This window comes from Callithrix jacchus, chromosome 2, assembly GCF_049354715.1.
Source record: "Callithrix jacchus isolate 240 chromosome 2, calJac240_pri, whole genome shotgun sequence".
In the NCBI taxonomy this organism is placed as follows: domain Eukaryota; kingdom Metazoa; phylum Chordata; class Mammalia; order Primates; family Cebidae; genus Callithrix; species Callithrix jacchus.
The window spans coordinates 58083937-58104954 of NC_133503.1; the positions used below are offsets into that span (position 1 = coordinate 58083937).

The 21018-nt window shown below is 55.2% G+C and overlaps 1 protein-coding gene across 2 annotated transcripts in view; it reads left to right on the forward strand.

Annotated features, from left to right (window-relative positions):
• Window positions 1-21018, forward strand: part of ADAP1 (ArfGAP with dual PH domains 1) — a 57837-nt gene that overhangs the window by 22487 nt on the left and 14332 nt on the right. For both annotated transcript variants that reach the window (XM_035290164.3, XM_035290160.3), the window contains 2 exons: window positions 8170-8261; window positions 15031-15113. In XM_035290164.3, coding sequence (XP_035146055.1) covers window positions 8173-8261; window positions 15031-15113 — 172 coding nt within the window. In that variant the 5' untranslated portion in view covers window positions 8170-8172. The remainder of the gene's footprint in view (window positions 1-8169; window positions 8262-15030; window positions 15114-21018) is intronic.

Sequence of the window (21018 nt, forward strand, 5' to 3'; positions counted from 1 at the left end):
CAGCCATACCATTCACCATGTGAAGAGCACAGTGGAAGGGTCTTTAGTCAATTCACAACCATACCATTCACCATGTGAAGTGCACAGTGGAAGGGTCTTTAGTCAATTCACAACCATACCATTCACCATGTGAAGTGCACAGTGGAAGGGTCTTTAGTCAATTCACAGCCATACCATTCACCATGTGAAGTGCACAGTGGAAGGGTCTTTAGTCAATTCACAGCCATAGCATTCACCATGTGAAGTGCACAGTGGAAGGGTCTTTAGTCAATTCACAGCCATAGCATTCACCATGTAAAGTGCACAGTGGAAGGGTCTTTAGTCAATTCACAGCCATACCATTCACCATGTGAAGAGCATAGTGGAAGGGTCTTTAGTCAATTCACAGCCATAGCATTCACCATGTAAAGTGCACAGTGGAAGGGTCTTTAGTCAATTCACAGCCATACCATTCACCATGTGAAGTGCACAGTGGAAGGGTCTTTAGTCAATTCACAGCCATACCATTCACCATGTAAAGTGCACAGTGGAAGGGTCTTTAGTCAATTCACAGCCATAGCATTCACCATGTGAAGTGCACAGTGGAAGGGTCTTTAGTCAATTCACAGCCATACCATTCACCATGTGAAGTGCACAGTGGAAGGGTCTTTAGTCAATTCACAGCCATAGCATTCACCATGTGAAGTGTACAGTGGAAGGGTCTTTAGTCAATTCACAGCCATAGCATTCACCATGTGAAGTGTACAGTGGAAGGGTCTTTAGTCAATTCACAGCCATAGCATTCACCATGTGAAGTGCACAGTGGAAGGGTCTTTAGTCAATTCACAGCCATACCATTCACCATGTGAAGTGCACAGTGGAAGGGTCTTTAGTCAATTCACAGCCATACCATTCACCATGTGAAGTGCACAGTGGAAGGGTCTTTAGTCAATTCACAGCCATACCATTCACCATGTGAAGAGCACAGTGGACGGGTCTTTAGTCAATTCACAGCCATAGCATTCACCATGTGAAGAGCACAGTGGAAGGGTCTTTAGTCAATTCACAGCCATAGCATTCACCATGTGAAGTGCACAGTGGAAGGGTCTTTAGTCAATTCACAGCCATAGCATTCACCATGTAAAGTGCACAGTGGAAGGGTCTTTAGTCAATTCACAGCCATACCATTCACCATGTAAAGTGCACAGTGGAAGGGTCTTTAGTCAATTCACAGCCATACCATTCACCATGTGAAGAGCACAGTGGAAGGGTCTTTAGTCAATTCACAGCCATAGCATTCACCATGTGAAGTGCACAGTGGAAGGGTCTTTAGTCAATTCACAGCCATAGCATTCACCATGTGAAGTGCACAGTGGAAGGGTCTTTAGTCAATTCACAGCCATAGCATTCACCATGTGAAGTGCACAGTGGAAGGGTCTTTAGTCAATTCACAGCCATAGCATTCACCATGTGAAGTGTACAGTGGAAGGGTCTTTAGTCAATTCACAGCCATAGCATTCACCATGTAAAGTGCACAGTGGAAGGGTCTTTAGTCAATTCACAGCCATACCATTCACCATGTGAAGTGCACAGTGGAAGGGTCTTTAGTCAATTCACAGCCATACCATTCACCATGTGAAGTGCACAGTGGAAGGGTCTTTAGTCAATTCACAGCCATAGCATTCACCATGTAAAGTGCACAGTGGAAGGGTCTTTAGTCAATTCACAGTTGCGCAGCCATCACCACAGCCGATTTTAGAGCATTTCATCACCCCAAAAAGAAATTCCGTCCCTTTTGGCTCTCACCTCCTGCCCAGCCACCTATCCACTTTCTCTCTGTGTAGATTTGCCAGTCCTGGACCTTTAAAAATGGGATGGCTCGGCGCCAGGTCCCGAGGTCCATCCATACTGCAGCCCACGGGAGAGCTTTGTTCCTTTCAAGGCTGATAACACTTCCTTGTGTGGATGGAACACGTTTTGTTTTTTCATTCACCCTCTGATGGACACATGGGTCGTCTCTACCTTATTTAATGTATTTTGACTATTTAGTGACATATTTAGCAGGTTTCAAGGGCAGTTGCAGAAGGAAGCTGTCTCCTTCCCTGTCTCCCGCCTCTGAGCGCCACTCCCACCTTTGCCAGGCAGCCAGGGGTCCACGTGGGCCCCCCTCCGTCCCTCCCTCCCTCCCTCTTTATGTTCCCTCCCTCCTTATCTTCCCTTCCTCCTTCCTTCCTTCCCTTCCTCCCTCCCTCCTTTCCTTCCTTCCTTTCTCTCTCTCTCTCTTTTTCTTCTTTTTGAGACAGGGTCAAGTACAGTGGCACTATCATAGCTCACTACAGCCTCGAACTCCTGGGTGCAGGTGATTCTCCTGCCTCAGCCACCTGAGGAGTAGCTAGGACCCCAGGCATACACCACCATGCTTGGCTAATTTATTTATTTGTTTATTTTTTGAGATGGAGTCTCACTCTGTCACCCAGGCTTGAGTGTAGTGGCGCAATCTCAGCTCACTGCCACCTGTACCTCCCATGTTCAAGTGATTCTCCTGCTTCAGCCTCTTGAGTAGCTGGGATCACAGGTGCATGCCACCATGCCTGGCTAAGTTTTGTATTTTTAATAAAGACGGGGTTTTGCCATGTTGGCCAGGCTGGTCTTGAACTCTTGGCCTCAGATCATCTGCCCGCCTCGGCCTTCCAAAGCCCTGGGATTATACATATGTGAGCCACCATGCCCTGGCTAATTGAAAAAAAAAAATTATAGTGATGGGTGTTGCTGTGTTGGCCAGGCTGGTCTCGAACTCCTGGGCGCAAATGAACTTCCCAAAATGCTGTGATGACAGGCATGTGCCACGGCGCCTGGCCTAGTCTGTGCTTCTAAGAGACATTCTTTGCCTGTTGGGTGCTCGTGGAGCTCCTTGCCCTCCTGAACCATGACCTGCTTGCCGCGAACCCTTAGGCTGGACAAACAGGTTGTTTCCAGCCTGCTGTGACCACCCGGCCAGCGAGCAGCCTCACAGACGCCTGACTTTGCACATTTGGAAGTGTATTGGTGGCCTAAATTCCTAGAAGTGAAAGTGGAAGTTGAAAAGTTACGTGGCTCGGTATTTCTGGAGAGATGTTTGCCAGACTCTCCACTGTAACTGCTCACATGCCCCCACACGCCACGGGGATGTTGCCTCCACCTCCTCCTTTGCTACCCTGATGGGTGAGAGGTTCTCAGGATCTCTTGCTTTTTTTTGAGATAGGGTCTTGCTCTGTTGCCCAGGCTGCAGTGCAGTGGCACAATCTTGGCTTACTGCAACCTCCACTTCCGGGGTTCAAGCAATTCTCCTGCCTCAGCCTCCCAAGCAGCTGAGATTACAGGCACCCGCCACCATGCCTGGCTAATTTTTATAATATTAGTAGAGACAGGATTTTACCATATTGGCCAGGCTTGTCTTGAACTCCTGGCCTCAGGTGATCTGCCTGCCTCGGCCTCCCAAAGTGTCCGGCCCTGTGTTTTCTTGCTGTGCAATGTCCCATCAAACCTTTGCCTGCCTTTCTTCTGCAATGTTAGCTGTTTTCATCTTCCAGGGGTTTCTGGTATGTTAGGGAAATTAACCCTTTGAGATATTAAACACATGTTTTTCTAGGTTGTCTTTCAAATTTTCTCATGGTGGTTTTTGCCATGGAAATTTTTTACTTTGACGTAATCCAAGTGGTCAACCTTTTTCTTTTGTGGTTTTAGGGTCTATAGCATACATAAATAGGCCTTCTCTGTCGCCCAGGCAGGGGTGCAGTGGCTCAATCACAGCTCACTTCAGCCTCAAGCTCCTGGGCTCAAGTGATCCTTTCACTTGAGCCTCCTAAGTGGCTGGAAGTGCAGATGCGCAGCCCCACATCTGGCTAACTTTTGTATTCTTTGTAGAGATGGGGGTCTCACTGTGTTGCCCAGGCTGTCTTGAACTTCTGGCCTCCAGTGATCCACCTAGCTCGGTATCACAAGTGCTGGGATTACAGGTGTGAGCCACCTCGCCTAACCCTGAGGGTTTTTTTTTCTTTTTTTTGAGACAGAGTTTTGCTTGTTGCCCAGGCTGGAGTACAGCAGCGAGATGTCAGCTCACTGCAGCCTCTGCTCCTGGGTTCAACTGATACTGCAGATGCATGCCACCATGCCCAGCTAATTTTTCTATTTATAGTAGAAACGGGGTTTCACCATATTGGCCAGGCCGGTCTCAATGAACTCCTGATCTCATGATCTGCCCACAAGGGCCTCTCAAAGTGCTGGGATTACAGGTGTGAGCCACTGTGCCTGGCCTTTTTTTCTTCTTTTCCATTTTTTTTTTTTTAAAGACCAAGTGTCACTCTGTCGTCCAGGCTGGAGTGCAGTGGCATAATCTCAGCTCACTGCAACGTCCACCTCCCAGGTTCAAGCGATTCTCCTCCCTCAGCCTCCTGAGTAGCTGGGACTACAGGCACCTGCTACCACACCTAGCTAATATTTGTATTTTTAGTAGAGACAGGGTTTCACCATGTTGGCCAGGCTGGTCTCAAACTCCTGACCTCAGGTGATCCACCAGCCTGGGCCTCCCAAAGTGCTGGGATTACAGGCATGAGCCACTGTGCCCAGCCGAGGGTTATTTTTTAATAACAGTTTTATTGAGGTATAATTATTATACATTTCATTCCTATAAATTGTACAGTTCAGTCATTTTAGTGAAGCTGGAGCTGCATGACCATCACCACTGTCTAATTTCAGAACATCTTAATTTCCCAACCCAGCCCCATGCTCACCACTCTTCCATCACCCCCGCCCAGCCATTACTGGATGTAGACAGACCTGCTTCATGTCTCTGCAGATTTGCTTGTTCTGAATGTTTCAGACAGATGCAATCACATAACATGTGATCTTTTTTTTTTTTTTTGAGACAGGGTCTCACTGTGTTGCTCAGGCTGGTCCCAAACTCCCCAGCTCAAGTGATCCTGCCACCTCGGCTTCCCAAAGTGCTGGGATCACAGGCATGAGCCACCACGTTCAGCCAATACGTGGTGCTTTGGGTCTAGTTTCCTTCACGAGCACTATGCGTCCAAGGACCACCTGCGTCATAGCGTGTGTTGGAATTGCATTCCTCTTTTTTTTTTTTGAGATGGAATCTTGCTGCCACCCAGGCTAGAGTGCAGTGGTGCAATCTCTGCTCACTGCAACCTCCACCTCCTGGGTTCAAGCGATTCTCCTGCCTCAGCCTCCCGCATCGCTGGGACTACAGGCGCCTGCCAGCACACCGGCTAATTTTTGTATTTTCAGGAGAGATGGGATCTCCCCATGTTTCTCGGGCTGGTCTTGAACTCCTGACCTTAAGTGGTCTGCCCGCCTCTGCCTTCCAAAGTGCTGGGATGACAGGCGTGAGCCACCGTGCCTGGCCAGCCTTCCTCTTTATGGCCGACTGACCCTCCATCATGTGGCTCAATTTTATTTTAATTAATTAATTAATTAATTAATTTTTTTGAGACAGAGTTTTGCTCTTGTTACCCAGGCTGGAGTGCAACGGCACGATATTGGCTCACCGCAACCTCTGCCTCCTGGGTTTAGGTGATTCTCCTGCCTCAGCCTCCTGAGTAGCTGGGACTACAGGCACACGCCACCATGCCCAGCTAATTTTTTGTATTTTTAGTAGAGACGGGGTTTCACCATGTTGACCAGGATGGTCTCGATCTCTTGACCTCGTGATCCACACTCCTCGGCCTCCTAAAGTGCTGGGATTATAGGCATGAGCCACCGTGCCCCGCCTCGATTTTATTTAGTTGATCTGTGCTTCTGTTCATGGATATGGGGCTTGTTACCGTATGACTGTCATGGAGAAGCTTCTGTGAACATTCATGTGCGGGTCTTTGTGTCTTCACGTCTCTTAAGGTGCAGAGGAATTGCTGGGCTCTATGGGAACTGTGTGTTGAGCACTTTGAGGAACCTCGGGATCGTTTCTCACCACAGCTGCAGGTTCCCAGAAGCAGCATAGGGGGCTCTGATCTCCACATCCTCTCCAGTGTGCTTCCCCGTGCGGCTTTGATCCTGCCATCCTTGTGGGGACAGGTGGTAGCTTACTGCAGGTTTGACCTGCATTCTCCTGACGCCTAACAATGTTGAGTGCCTTAATGTGGGCTGAGTGGCCATTTGTATATCTTCTTTGGAGAAATGTCCATTCAAATCCTTACCCATTTTTAGGCTGAGGTGGGAGGATAGCTTGAGCCCAGGAGCTTGAGACCAGTTTGGACAACAAAGTAGAACCACATCTCTATTAAAACAAATTTACATGTACATATATATATATACGTAATAAAAATATATGTAAAAATAATTTTAAAACCTTACCCGTTTTATTTTTTATTTTACTTTTATTTTTTGGCAGAGATAGGGTCTTGCTGTGTTTCCTAGGCTGGAGTGCAGTAGTGTAACCACAGATCACTGTAGGCTTGACCTCTTGGGCTCAAGGGATCCTCCCACCTTGGCCTCCCAAAGTGCTGGGATTACAGGCGTGAGCCACCACGCCCAGCCAGGCTGGAGTTCAGTGGCGCATTCATAACTCACTGCAACCTCAATATCCCAGCCTCAGGCCATCCTCTCACTTTAGTCTCCTGAGTAGCTGGGACCACAGGTGTGTACCACCACACCTGGCTAATTTTTTTTTTTTGAGAGACAGGGTCTCACTATGTTGCCCAGGCTGGTCTTGACCTTCTGGGCTCAAGTGGTTCTCCTGCCTCGGGTTCCCAAAGTGCTGGGATTATAGACGTGAACCCATCTCCCCGGCCAGCCCTTGCTAACTTTTTAAATTTTAGAACCGGGCTGGGCGTGGTGGTTCACGCCTGTAATCCCAGCACTTTGGGAGGCCGAGGTGGGTGGATCACCTGAGGTCAGGAGTTCGAGACCAGCCTGACCAATATGGTGAAACCCCATCTCTTAAAAATAAAAAAATAAAAAATAAAATAAATTTTAGAACCATTTTTAGGTAAAATAATAATAAATTCTATTGCGGTTTTTGACAATTATAAAAAACGTGTCGACTTCCCTAAGGAGACGTTTTCCCGCCTCCCTGTGTCTCTGGCCGAGGTCTTTCTGTGTCCTTAGGAGCACCTGCAGCTTTTCTTCATGGAGACCTGGGGCATTGCTCATCCAGCGGCCCGGGTGCCTTGCCCCATTGCTGTTGGAGATGGGAGCTTTCCTACGATTCTGTCTTCTAAGGGATGGTGCTTTCTATGAAAAGCCACTGGTTTTTGAATTGTAATTTGGTGCCAACCTCGTGTTGCTTGTGACTTTTCCAGCTGCTCCTCTGAGTCCTCCCTGTTTGCAGCTGAGTGGTCCTGGGAGCAGGTGATGTGAGGGGACTTCTGTTTGGCTGGGCCTGGCCGCAGCCTCAGCTGAGTGGCGTTCAACGAGCTGGAAAGTGCAAACAGCAGCTGCCCCGGGGGCTTAGAGCACGGCAAACTGAACCGTCCCATGCCCTCAGGGCTGGTGTGGGGTACAGTGGGGCCCCTTGCCCCGGCCTGCCAGCCCCACTTTCCCTGCTCAGCACACCATTGCCAGCATCCACCTAAAGGTTGTTTGCATCTGCCAGGAGCACAGTTCGTGTGACGGCCTCCCAGAGACCTCCCCTTCTTCCCAGCGCCATTTCCTTCTCCCTCAGCCTGTTCTATGCTTTGTAAACGTGTTCTGGGTCTCTGCCGTGTGTGGGCCTCAGAGACTCTGTCTGGGCTGGGTCTGGGTCTCTCTCTCAGCAGCCCATGTCTGGCACCTGTGGGGTCCTTGCTACATGTGAGCTAGGGAGCTGGGTGAACGAGGATCCCCTGCCTCTCTGGGGCAGAGATGGGGGTCACAGGATGCAGCCAGCTCTCTCCCATGGGATGCCTGGCATAGGTGGACTCAGAGATTGAAACAGTGGGGCAGACCTCAGACCCATCCTCAAGAGAGGAATGGCCCCTGGGCCCCCTTTGCCAGGACCCCATCTTTAGGGATGCTGGCTCCTTCCAGTGCCAGGGGAGGGTTGATCACTCAGAAATGGTGTCCCTGGGGTGGGAGGAGGTGGGGGTTCCCGTCCTGGCACTGGCGGAGCCCTCAGAGCCTTGGGTCTGCTGGGTCCCTGTGGTGAGGGCCCCGAGTGCAGCCGGCACCCCTTGGCTGCCCCCGGGACCCCAGGCCTCTGACCCGGATGCCCCTCTCTTGCAGTTCATGGCCTGTCATGGGAATGATGCTTCGAGAGCCAAGTTCGAGTCCAAAGTGCCCTCCTTCTACTACCGGCCCACGCTCTCCGACTGCCAGTGAGTACAAAGGGGCCTTGTCAGGGCTGCGGTAAACAGCGAGGGGTGGCTCTGAGATGGCCCCGGGAGGACCCAGGAGGGTGGGTTGGTGGGTGCCACCCACAGGGTTCAGGGAGAAGGAGCTGCAGCTGTGCCCCCCAGACCCTGACATGCCACCTGCATCCACTGCCTGCCACTGGGCTTTGCTTCTGGGGTGGGGGGGGCAGGAGGCGCCAGGGCAGGACTGCGAAGGGCATTCTGCATCAGTAGCTGCAGTCCACCCAGGTTCACTGGGGCCTTAGGGATCTCAAGTGGATCTGAGGGGGCCTCCTGGGTACTCCCCGAGGTCTGGGAGGAGGATGTGAGGGGCTGCTGTTGTTTGGGGCCTGCCCTGGCTCCTCGGGGCAGGAATGGACATGGGTTCCGGTGGCCCTGTCAGGGAAGCCTGGGACCCCATCCTCTGGCATACTATGGTCAGGGGGTTGTGGAGAGAGGCCTGCTTCGGAACTTCGCACCAGCCACCTCTGCCAACACCCGCCTTCGAAGCGTCAATCTCCCCATCTACTCAGCCAGTGGGAATGACAGGTGACAGCCACACAGGGCCTGGCCTGACTGTGCTCACACCAACCTCTTGCCTGTCACAAGGAAGGGACATGTGGCCCCCTGGGTGCCCTCCGGCCCCGAGCTTCTTGCCGGGTTCCAGCCCCAGCTCAATCCCAGCCCCCGGCAGCGCCCAGCTTCTTGTCTACTCAGCAGCTCCCTCTGTTGACTCGCTCCGTGAACCCACTCACTGGAGGGCCCACCCCGCAGTGACACCGCGAGAATGGGCTGGGTGCAGGGTTCAGTGTGAGCCACCGTGCGGCAGAAAAGCAGAGACCCCTGGCCTCCCAGCCCCAGGGGCCTGAGTGCTGTTGCTGGCTCTGCCCTGACACGGGGGTGAGAGAGTCCACCACGGAGCTGCTGGGGGGACTGCAGTTACCAGAGGCCTTCCCTGGCATCTAGGGCCCTGCCTGGGGTCTGTGCCCCTTGCAGTGAGCTCCTTGAGGGGGCAGCGGGGTCAGGTGTCCTCACTGGATCCGAGGGCCTCTTGGAGAATATGGAAGGCGGGTGGGGAGCAGGGTAGGGAGGAGCAAGAGGGAGGAGGAGGAGGGAGGAGGGACGGACTTCCTGGCTGCTAACCCTACAGACCACCCTGGGCTTTTCTTTTTTTTCTTTTTAATACAGAGACAGGGGGGTCTCTCTATGTTGCCCAGGCTGGTGGAAAATTCCTGGGCTCCAGTGATCCTCCTGCCTCAGCCTCCTAAAGTGCTGGGATCACAGTGCCAGCTGGCCTCCCTGGGTCTTGGTGAAGGGCTGTCTAGGTTGTTGCAGGGAGCAGGGCTGAGGGGTGCTCAGGCCATGAGTGCCGTAGTTTCTTTGCTGCATGTTGATTTGTTATTTTAAGGGGTCACTGTGCCCGGCCCCAGTCTCCTCATGTGGTAGGCGTTTTCTTTTTTTTTTTTTTTTTTTTGAGACGGAGTTTCGCTCTTGTTACCCAGGTTGGAGTGCAATGGCGCGATCTCGGCTCACTGCAACCTCCGCCTCCTGGGTTCAGGCAATTCTTCTGCCTCAGCCTCCCAAGTAGTGGGGATTACAGGCACACGCTACCATGCCCAGCTAATTTTTTGTATTTTTAGTAGAGACGGGGGTTTCACCATGTTGACCAGGATGATCTCGATCTCTTGATGTCGTGATCCACCCGCCTCGGCCTCCCAAAGTGCTGGGATTACAGGTGTGAGCCACCGCACCCAGCGACAGGCGTTTTCTTGATGAGCCTCCCTGAAACCTGGAGACAGGTCCAGCTGCAGTTCCCATGTCGCCGCTGAGGAGACTGAGGCTGTTGGCTCAGCCCCTCTGTTCACCTCTCCCCTCCCACAAGGGTAGGCCTGGGGCCCTGGCCCCTTGTGCCTGCATCCTGAGACCCTGGGTGCCAGCAGCTCCTCCTCTGCCCCAGCTCTCATAGGGAAACCCTAGCCCCGCCCTGCAGGTTCTCAGTATGAATCAGGGAGCCCCAGCACAGCTATTTTCAATACATTATTTTATCACCCCACCCCCGGCTGCTCTGTGGCTTGGGTCATTGCCTCGAGTTCCTCCTCTTCTCACTCTTGGGCTGTTCTGAGCCGGGACCAGGAGTAGACATGGGTGCGGGGCCTGGGGGAGTTGTGCTCTGTGGGCTGGGGGCTGCTGCTGTTGGGTCCTGGGTGAGGAAGTTCCTGGGGCTGACACCCACCATCTGGGGTGGGGTGTGAAGCCTGTGTGAGCCCTGGATGCTGCGGCATGGTGGGCATATCAGGGAGTGCAGCATGAACCTGCTGTGTAACTTGGAGGGGGGAGTGCAGCCTGGACCTGTTATGTAACCTGGGGGGCTGCAGTGTGGACCCGATGTGTAACCTGGGGGGGAATGCAGCATGGACCTGCTGTGTAGCCTGGAGAGTTGCGGGGGGTGGTTGCAGCATGGACCTGCTGTGTAACCTGGAGGATGGGGGAGTGCAGCGTGGTCCTGCTGTGTAGCCTGGGGGGGTGGGTGCAGCCTGGACCTGCTGTGTAACTGGAAGGGGGTGCATCGTGGACCTGCTGTGTAGCCTGGAGGGTGGGGTGGGGCGGTGCAGTGTGGTCCTGCTGTGTAGCCTGGAGTAGGGGGCGGGTGCAGTGTGGACCTGCTGTGTAGCCTGGAGAGTGGTGGGGGGGTGCAGTGTGGTCCTGCTGTGTAGCCTGGAGTGGGGGGGGGCGGTGCAGCATGGTCCTGCTGTGTAGCCTGGAGTGGGGGGGGGCAGTGCAGCATGGTCCTGCTGTGTAGCCTGGAGGGTGGCGGGGGGGGGTGCATTGTGGACCTGCTGTGTAGCCTGGAGAGTGGTGGGGGGGTGCAGTGTGGTCCTGCTCTGTAGCCTCCGGGGGGCGGTGCAGCATGGTCCTGCTGTGTAGCCTGGAGGGTGGGGGGGTGGCAGTGCAGCGTGGTCCTGCTGTGTAGCCTGGAGGGTGGCGAGGGGGTGCAGCATCGTCCTGCTGTGTAGCCTGGAGGGTGTGGGGGTGCAGTGTGGATCTGCTGTGTAGCCTGGGGGGGGGTGCAGCGTGGTCCTGCTGTGTAGCCTGGAGGGTGGCATCTTTGCAGGAGCTAAGAGTGGTGGGCATGGTCCCGGAGCAGGGTCCTGGAAGGTCCCCACACCATGCCCTGTGGCTTCCCGGCTGTGACACACTGGGGGTAGCTCCAGGTAGGACAGGCACCCTACCTGCCTCCAGCCAGGTAGAGGCCCAGGACCTCAGTTTCCCCCGACATAACAGGGGAGGGTGAGCCCCCAGGGGAGTGCAGAGGGTCCCATGTGATTATCTTTAGCACAGGCCTGTGACTCAGAGGCCGGGACCCGCCTTTTCCTGTGTCACCCTCAGGGCCCTCGAGTTTCTATCTTGACATCGGGGAAAGAAAGTCGTGTGGCTGCTCTGCTTGGTTTTATTTCTGGGTGGAAACTGGCCCCTCCCCGCTTCCTGTGTGGCGAGGGGTGAACAGGGCGAGCCCTCAGCTGCTGGCAGCACTGGCTGGGGGGCTCCTCTCTTCCCATCCCAGCAAGCACCCCTGTGTCCAGGCTGGACAGGGCTCTGCATTCATGTCTGGGGCTCCCAGAATGCAGAAACACATGCCCAGCAGCCCAGAGCAACAGAAATCTACTTTCTCCCTGCTCTGGAGGCTGGAGGTTGGAGGCTGCTTCTCACGAGGCCTCTCTGGGGCGTGTCCTCACATGGTGGATCCTGTGTGCCCATCTGTGTCCTAATTCCCCTTCCTAAGGGCTCCTGGCACATTGATTGGAGGCCACCTTGCTCCTGTGTGGCCTCATCTTAACTAAACTGCAACCACGATATTTCCAACTCAAGGCACACTCAGGCCCTGGGGGCAGGTCTCCCTGTAGGATGGGGGTGCAGTTCAGGTGGTGGCAGCCTCATAAACACCTGGAATGGCCAACAGGGGCCAGGGCCGGGGGCTGAGTGGCAGGTGCGGGGCTGTGAGCACCACCCTGGCTATTTTCCCTGTAATAAAAAGGGAAAAAACCCACCTGTATGAGCCACTCATTCACTGTGTAAAAGCAAAGCTAGGACTCTGCGGGGTCACTTTCCTGAGAGGCAAAGCCTCCAGGAAGGGTGTTGACGGGGTCCTGAAATCCATGCAGCAGAAGCCGGCCGAACTCGGGCAGAAGGCACACTCAGGGACGGACACTCAGGGACGGACACTCAGGGATGGACACAGGGCGGAATCTGCACCAGGGCAGGGCTGCAGACCCCGTGGGTGCCCTGCCCTGAGGGCTTTTGGCAGGTGTGGTTGTCAAAGCCATCCCTGGCACCTGCCTCTTGTCCAGAAGCCCCTGGCTTCCACACTATAGCCTGGGGTTCTCCTATGGCTCCAAGAGGCTGCTCTGTGACCCTCGGGTTGCAGACAGGATGCTGGGTGCTGGGGGGGCAATGCCTCTGCGGTCACACAGCCAGAGCAGCTCAGGTGGCTGCCTGGTGTCCCCAAAAAGACGTGTTCAAGTCTTAACCCGCAGCACCTGTGAAGGTGAACTTACTTGGAAATAGGGGCCGGACACAAGGCTCACGCCTGTAATCTCAGCTCTGTAGGAGGCCCAGGTGGGAGGACTGCTTGACCCCAGGAGTTCCAGACCAGTTTGGGCAACATACTGAGCTCTTGTCTCTACAAAAAATTAAAAACTTAGCCAAGCTGTCGTGGTGCACACCTCTAGTCCCAGCTGCTCGGGAGGCCGAGGCAGGAGGATCCTAGAGTGCCAGAGTTGGAGGCTGCAGTGAGCTGTGATTGCACTGTTGCACCCCAGCCTGGAAGACACAGTGAGACCCTGTCTCTAAAAGAAAGAAAAGAAATAGAATCGGCTGGGCACAGTGGCTCACGCCTGTAATCCCAGCACTTTGGGAGGCCTAGGCAGGCGGATCACCTGAGGTCAGGAGTTCAAGACCAGCCTGTCCAACATGGAGAAACCCCATCTCTAGTAAAAATACAAAAGTAGCTGGGCATGGTGGTGGGAGCCTGTAATCCCAGCTGCTTGGGAGGCAGAGGCAGGAGAATCGCTTGAACCTGGGAGATGGAGGTTGCGATGAGCCGAGATCCTGCCAGAGCTGAGATCCTGCCATTGCGCTCTAGACTGTGCAACAAGAGCAAAACTCCACCTCAAAAAAAAAAAACAACAAAAAAAAACTAAACTTAAAAAAAAAAAATAGGATCTTTGCAGATGAATTCAGGTTAAGATAAGGTCAGTCAAGCATGGTGGCTCACACTAGTAATCCCAGCACTTCGGGAGGCTGAGGTGGGTGAGATCGAGACCATCCTGGCCAACATGGTGAAACCCCTGCCTCTACTATAAAATACAAAAATTAGCTGGGTGTGGTGGCGTGAGCCTGTAGTCCCAGCTACTTGGGAGGCTGAGGCAGGAGGATTGCTTGAACCCGGGAGGCGGAGGTTGCGGTGAGCCGAGATCTTGCACTCCAGCCTGGTGACAAAGCAAGACTCTGTCTCAAAAAAAAAGCTGCCGGGCCTCGGGCGGGCAGACTGGGGTGGGCTTTTACTTTCTAAATCCTAGATGAGCCAGCCTCCCTAATCATCACAGAGGTGCACATGAAAAGGAGGGGTTCAGCTGCGTGAGGTAGCTCATGCCCAAAATCCCAGCACTATGAGAGGCAAAGGCAGGAGGATCGCTTGAGCCTAGGAGTTTGAGACCAGCCTGGGCAACATGGCAAGACCCTGTGTCTACAAAAAAAAATTACCCAGGTGTGGTGGCATGTGCCTGTGGTTCCAGCTACTGAGGAAGCGGAGGCAGGAGGGTCGCCTGAGCCTAGGAGGTCAAGACTGGGGTAAGCTGCAACTGCACCACTGCACTCTAGCCTGGGCAACACAGTGAGACACCATCTCACTAAAAAAAAGAAGAAAAGGCCAGGCATGGTGGCTCACACCTGTAACTCCAGCACTTTGGGAGGCCAACACAGGTGGATCACCTGAGGTCAGGAGTTCAGGACCAGCCTTGGCAACATGGTGGAAACCCATCTCTACTAAAAATATAAAAATTAGTTGGGCATGGGGGCAGGTGCCTGTAATCCTGGCTACTCAGGAGGCTGAGATGGCAGACTTGCTTGAACCCTGGAGGTGGAGGTTGCAGTGAGCTGAGATCATGCCACTGCATTCCAGCCTGGGCAATAGAGCAAGACTCCATCTCAAAAAAAAGTAGTAAATAAAGAGGAGACATCAAAAGAGGGAACTAACTGATGAGCAAACCGTTTTAAAAACCAAAGCTGGGCTGGGTATGGGGGCTCACACCTGTAATCCCTGCGCTTTGGGAGGCCAAGGTGGGCAGATCACCTGAGGTCAGGAGTTTGAGAGCAGCCTGGCCAACATTGTGACACCCTGTCTCTAGTAAAAATACAAAAGTAGCCGGGCGTAGTGGTGCACACCTGTAATCCCAGCTATCGGGAGGCTGAGGCAGAGACTTGCTTAAACCTGGGAGTCAGAGGTTATGGTGAGCAGAGATCGCACCATTGCACTCCAGCCTGGGTGACAGAGCAAGACTCCGTTTAAAAAAAAAAAAAAAAAAAGCTGGCAGGCATCTCACTCAGCTCTCTGAGAAGCATGGGTACCTGATAGCCATGTCCAGTGCCCTGGAGGCTGACCCCTCAGTTCTTTTGGGGTCAGCAGCCCAGAGAGCAGCATGTGTGTGGGGTTGGAGGCCGCCTCAGCCCAGTGGCTCAGTCTCTCCTCTCCTGGCAGGCTCCTTCGAGAACAGTGGATCCGGGCCAAGTATGAGCGGCAGGAGTTTATCTATCCTGAGAAGCAGGAGCCCTACTCAGCAGGTGAGGCCGCCTGGGTGGGGTGGGGCCCCCTCCCCATCTCCTTCTCTCTCCCCAGCTCCCCCTCCCTCTGTCTCCCTCTCTCTCTGCATCTCCGTCTTCTCCCTCTTTATCCACTTCTCCCCTTCCCAGCTCCCTCACCCACCCTCACCTGTCTCTCTCCATCTTTCTCCCTGTCTCTGTCTTGCTGTGTCTATCTCCCTGTTTCTGTCTCTCACCCTCTCTGTGTCTGTTTCTCTCTTTTTGTCTCTCTCTCTCCCTCTCTGTCTCCATCTCTGTGTCTGTCTCTCTCTCCCCCATCTCTTTGTCTCCCTCTTTATCTCTAGCTCTCTGTCTCTCCCTCCCTCCCTCTCATGGGGAGAGTCATTATTAACCTGGGTAACTCTCTCATGGGTTTGAACACTTGTCCCTGGACCCATTTTGTCCTCTGACTCTGAGCAGGGTGACTGGGTGCTTGGGGTCCCCACAGCTGTCTACAGTCCAACCCAGAAGGAGTGGGGTGCATGGGGACCCTGTGGGGCCATAACAGGCCCCCTCCTCTGCTGTGGTGACATGTACTTCCATTAGGGGGCAGCCTGCAGGAACCCCTCTCTGGAGCAGGGTGGGCCCGAGGGCCGGGGTGAGGGTCCTGGTGAGGGGCTGGAGGGTGTCCTCTGCGTGGGGACACCGTGCTGCAGGTGGGGAGGGTGCAGCTCAGGTCTGCTCCACCTCCCTGGGCCTGGCTGGGTGCCACTGGGGGCCATCAGGGCGGCAGAGACATCAGGCAGCATCTTGGAGCTTCATGGGCTGGCACAGTTGTGGAGGTGGGAGCTGGGAGGCAGTGCCATGGGGACCTAGGAGGCCAGCCCACCCCAGCCTCAGTCTCCCAGTGCTGCGCAGCGCAGTGGGCCAAGCCTTAGGCCATGCCTCCCGGGGCCCCCCCAACCCCTGCTTCTCTCTTGGGTCTCATTTAAATGCTGGGAGCTTGAGTTGGAGCCCCCAGCTGGTCGGGCTGGCTTCCTCTCCTGGCTGCTCTGTGTGAGGTGGGCTTGGGGACTGGGGGCCTTGAGTGCTTTTTCCCTAGGGCAGCCCTGTGTGGTGAGCACTGCCCCAGCGGCTCCCCCAGCACAGGCCCCAGGGCCTTCCCCAGGCTTTGCGGGGGCACCACCCCACCCCTTGCCCCCTCCTGTCTTGTCTCTAGTCTCTGGCTCAGGGCAGTGGACCCCAGGCCCCTGACCACTCCCCGCAATGGCCACTCCTGCCCTCAGGCCTGATCCTGGGTGGGAATCCCAGGGTCCCTCATGCTCTCTTGGCCCTCAGTGTGGGACCTGCGGGACTCTGCCACCTCTTCGGCAGGCGAGGCCTGTGGATAAATATGTCACTCAGCAAACCATGATCTTACAGGCCAGGAGGGGCTGTGTGCAGGGGCAGGTCCAACATCCCCATCTTAGCCAGGCAGGCAGTGCCCAGTTATCCCCGTGTCCCACGTGCTGGGTGTCTGCACACTGGAGCTTCCTGAGTGCCCCTTCTTCGACAAATGGGGAAACCCAGCCAAGCCTAACCCTAGGGCCTGGCTCTGAGCATCAGCACAGGTGGGGTGGGGTCCAGAGGGCTGGACGAGGAGGTGCTGCTGGGTGTGGCCTCGCAGGGAGGAGGCAGCCCCCATGGCCTGGACCTTCAACCCCAGCAGTGCCCCATTCCCCTTGCACGAGAGAGAGGAACACAAGGATGGGCGCCAGGGCTCATGCCCGTGATCCCAGCACTTTGGGAGGCCAAGGCAGAAGATTGCTGGGGGTCACACAATCCTGGGCAACACAGTAAGAAAATTAAATGGATGTGGTGGCACCACCTGTGGTCCCCAGGCCCCTAATCAACGTGGGAGGCTGAGGCAGGAGGAGCCTTTAAGTGCTAAAGTTCAGGGCTATAGTGAGCTGTGATTGTGCTACTGCACTGCAGCCAGGCTGACAGAGCAAGACTCTGTCTCAAAAAAAATGGATGGACTGGGCGTGGCGGCTCACGCCTGTTATCCCAGCACTTTGGGAGGTTGAGGGGGGGGCGGTTGCCTGAGCTCAGGAGCTCAAGACCAGCCTGAGCAACATGGCAAAATGCCATCTATACCAAAAAATGCAAAATTAACTGGGCATGCCTGGCTTATGCCTGGGGTTCCAGCTACTTGGGAGACTGAGGCAGGAGGAACTCTTGAACCTAGGAGGCAGAGGCTGCAGGGAGCCAGAGTTGCCCTGCTACACTCCAGCCTGGATGACAGAGAGAGACTATGTCTGTAAAAAGGAAAAAGAGGAATCGTATTTGTGAATCTCACCTCAAGAATAAAAGAGCACCACTGGGTGTGGTGGCTCACGCCTGCAATCCCAATATTTTGGGACGCCGAGGTGGGCAAATCAACTGAGGTCGGGAGTTCAAGAACAGCCTGATCAATATGGAGCAACCCTGTCTCTACTGAAAATACAAAAAATTAGCTGGGCGTGTGGCGCATGCCTGTAATCCCAGCTACTTGGGAGGCTGAGGCAGGAGAATCACCTGAACCTGGAAGGCAGAGGTTGCAATGAGCTGAGATTGCACCACTGCACTCCAGCCTGGGCGACAGAGCAAGAGTCTATCTCAAAATATGTGAAAGAGGCCGGGCGTGGTGGCTCACGCCTTTAATCCACCACTTTGGGAGGCCAAGGTGGGCAGAGGTCAGGAGTTCCAGACCAGCCTGTCCAACATGGTGAGACCCCGTCTCTGCTAAAAATACAAAAATTAGCTGGGCATGGTGGTGGTGTGTCTGAAATCCCAGGGTGAGGCAGGAGAATCAATTGAACCTGGGAGGTGGAGGTTGTAGTGAGCTGAGATCGCGCCACTACACTCTGCTGTCCAGCCTAGGCAACAAGAGTGAAACTTCATCTCAAAAAAATAAATATGTGAAAAAGGCGGCCCTGAAATAACTGAACTCACATCCTGGCATCACCTGTGGGGTCAGGTGCGGGAGGCCCTAACCCCCAACTCGCCAGTCCCTCCCAGCCCTCCCTGGTGGAGCTGGCACTCACCCACCTCCCGTGTGCCTTCCTGGGGCTCTGTCAGCACCATGGATTTTGCTCCCAGGAGTGGCTTGGGGTGAGTAGGGTTCTGACCAGAGGGAGGCGGACTGTCCCCAGGCCTGAGCAAGACACCTCCCGAGATCAGGCTGGGTCTCATGCAGCTGCCCTGTCGGCTCTGCCCTTTCCCAGCGTGGCTCCTGGCCCCTCACCTCCCGGCCCCCACCCCCACTTGGCACACAGCTGGCCTGTGCAGGTGTTGATTCAATTACTGTCCACCCAGGCAGTAATTTCCTCCTCTCCTAAGAATCCCTGTGTGTGTGATGGGGAGAACAAGAAATGGTCAGGCGTGAACATGCATATGGCAGCTGGGCCTGCTCAGTGCCGTGGACACCCCGTGCTCCACTCCTGCCTGAATCCCCCAGAGAACCACCCCAGAGCCCTCTGTTTCCTGAGGAAGAAACATCTTAGCAATTTGTAGCAAGGTGGCATGTGACCTCATTTCAGAGGCAGGAGTGGGCTGGGCTGGCATGACCACCAGACTGAATTTTGTGTCTGTTCTTGTATCACAACCTTCTGGTTGTAAAAGATGGAAAATCCACCTTAACTGGGTATGAGCAAAACTGGAATAATGATGCTGGCTTCAGTACAGCTTGATCAAGGGGTTCAGTGTTGTCGGGACCTGGTTTCAGCACCTCCACCTCTAGTTCTAGTTCTGTGTCTCTGGGTTGGCACCAACCCTCCTGGTGGCCACCTCCTTTGGCGAGTTTGGGTTTTACATCCCTGCTCTCCTGGGCTGCCGGGAAAGGTCAGGCGTGACTCACAGAAATGTTGGGGAAAGTCCCTGTCTCGTCGGCTCTGACTGTTCGGGCCTGGGATGTGACCGGAGATGTGGTGCCCTGAGTTGTGTGCCTGCCCCTGGAGTGGTCTTTCCGGGGAAGATCAGTGTCTGGGTTCCAGGAAAGGGGGTGCGTGCAGGTGGCAGACAGCGTCTCATGGGCAGTGAGCATGGGTCCTGCAGGTGTATTTGGGTGTCATTGGGCTCAGGGCCAGGAGGTGGTGACAGCCCTGGTGACCCAGGATGCATCCTTCCCCAGGCCTGAGGCCACAGGATTCCATTGGAATCCTGTTCCCACCTTTGCTGTTGCCTCTGAGGTATTCCCGGTGCCTTGAGAGCATTTGAGACAAGCTAAAGCTTTCCGTGTGACCATTGGGCAGGGGTCGGAGGGAGGAGAGGCCTCCCAGCAGGGTAGACTCAGGGCACAGAGGTTCAGGCACATGCTGGCAAGCAGGGTCAGAGCCTGAGGCCCTGGCCTTGCCTGCTGGCCTCTGAAGGCCACACTGAGTGGATGGCCGCTTCTCATACCAGGCCCTGTGTGGCAGCCATGCCTGCAGCTCCAGGCTCATGATCCGCCTGCAGACAGCAGGTACATGGTCTGTGCCTCTCTGTAGTCTCCCTGGACAGCAGAGGGCCAGGTGTGAGGATGGCGGGGAGGTGCATAGTGTGCGTGCAGCACAGGTGAGGTACACAGGTGAGGTACATGGGCAAGATGTACGGGTGTGTGAGGCGCAGGTGAGGTGCACAGGTGAGGTGATGGCTGTGTGAGGCACAGGTGAGGTGCACAGGTGAGGTGATGGCTGTGTGAGGCACAGGTGAGGTGTACGGGTGAGGTGATGGCTGTGTGAGGCACAGGTGAGGTGCACGGGTGAGGTGATGGCTGTGTGAGGCGCAGGTTTGGTGCACAGGTATGCATGAAGCCCTGCCAAGTGCACGGGTGAGGTGTGCAGGTGAGTGCAGGACTGGCCCGTGGTGAAGGTGTGGATGCCATGGCCAGGTGTTCCCTGGCAGCAGCATGGCAGCCCCTAGCGGAGGACACAGGGTCAGATACTGGCTGCTCCAGAGCATGTGGCCACTGTCTCCTTAAACATAGGAACGCTCAGGGGAGAGCCCCCCTGCAGAGAGCTCAGCTGAGGGCCATGGAGATGGGACCTGGAAGAGGGTGTAAAGCTATAGGGAGGGCGTGGGGTTCCAGAGCTGAGGGGAAGGCTCCCATCCCTCCAGACTCGGCCGCTGCCTGTGGCTGTCTCAGGGCCTGCTCAGGGCCCTGTGCGTTGCTTTTGGAGGCTGCAGGTGGTCATCAGAGCTGAGGCCTGAGGCTGGCAGCAGCTGGGAGTGCTGGGGACCCGCCTGTCCCATGAGTCTCCACCGCAGGGTCATTGGCATTGAAGGTGGGGTCTGGATGCGCCCTCCCCAAAAGAGCAATCTCTCCCATGCTGGAAGGAGTGTGTAGGAGCCTTCCGGACCTCTCCCCTGCCTCCTCCCTCCACCCTTCCCTCTAGGAGGGCGGGCAACCTTCGGTGCTGGCCCTGTCTCCAGAGGCCTCTTTACCTCTGAGCACTGGCTCCCTAGGCCTCTGGGGGCTTTTTTTGAGCAGATAAGACCCAGGCCCTCACCTCTGTTCCTGTGAAAGGGCTGGCGGCTGCAGCCACGGATGGCACAGAGGCCTTTAAGCCAGCATTCCTGTCCTGTCCCGCTTAAGGCCATTGCTACCCAGAATGCAGACACTGCCTCCCCTTGCCTGTGTCTCCCACCCTTCCCAGCAGGGCACTGAGCGCTACAGGAACAGAATCCCAGGCGTCTGCAGACCCGTCCTGGGGGTGTGGGTCTGTCCCTGCCTCCGCCAAGGCCTTTGTGCAGCCACCCTTGGGCCACAGCACCTTCCAGGTTGAATGGGAGGCACCAGGCACCAGGCATGCCAGCCAGAGGGCCTCGGTGCCCAGAGCCGCGGCTGCAGGGATCCCCCAGGGACCCAGAGGTGCCTGAGCCTATGGGCCTGTGCTCAGGTCCCCCCGACACCCACCTGCTCAGGGCAGGGCCTCACCTTCCCCACAGT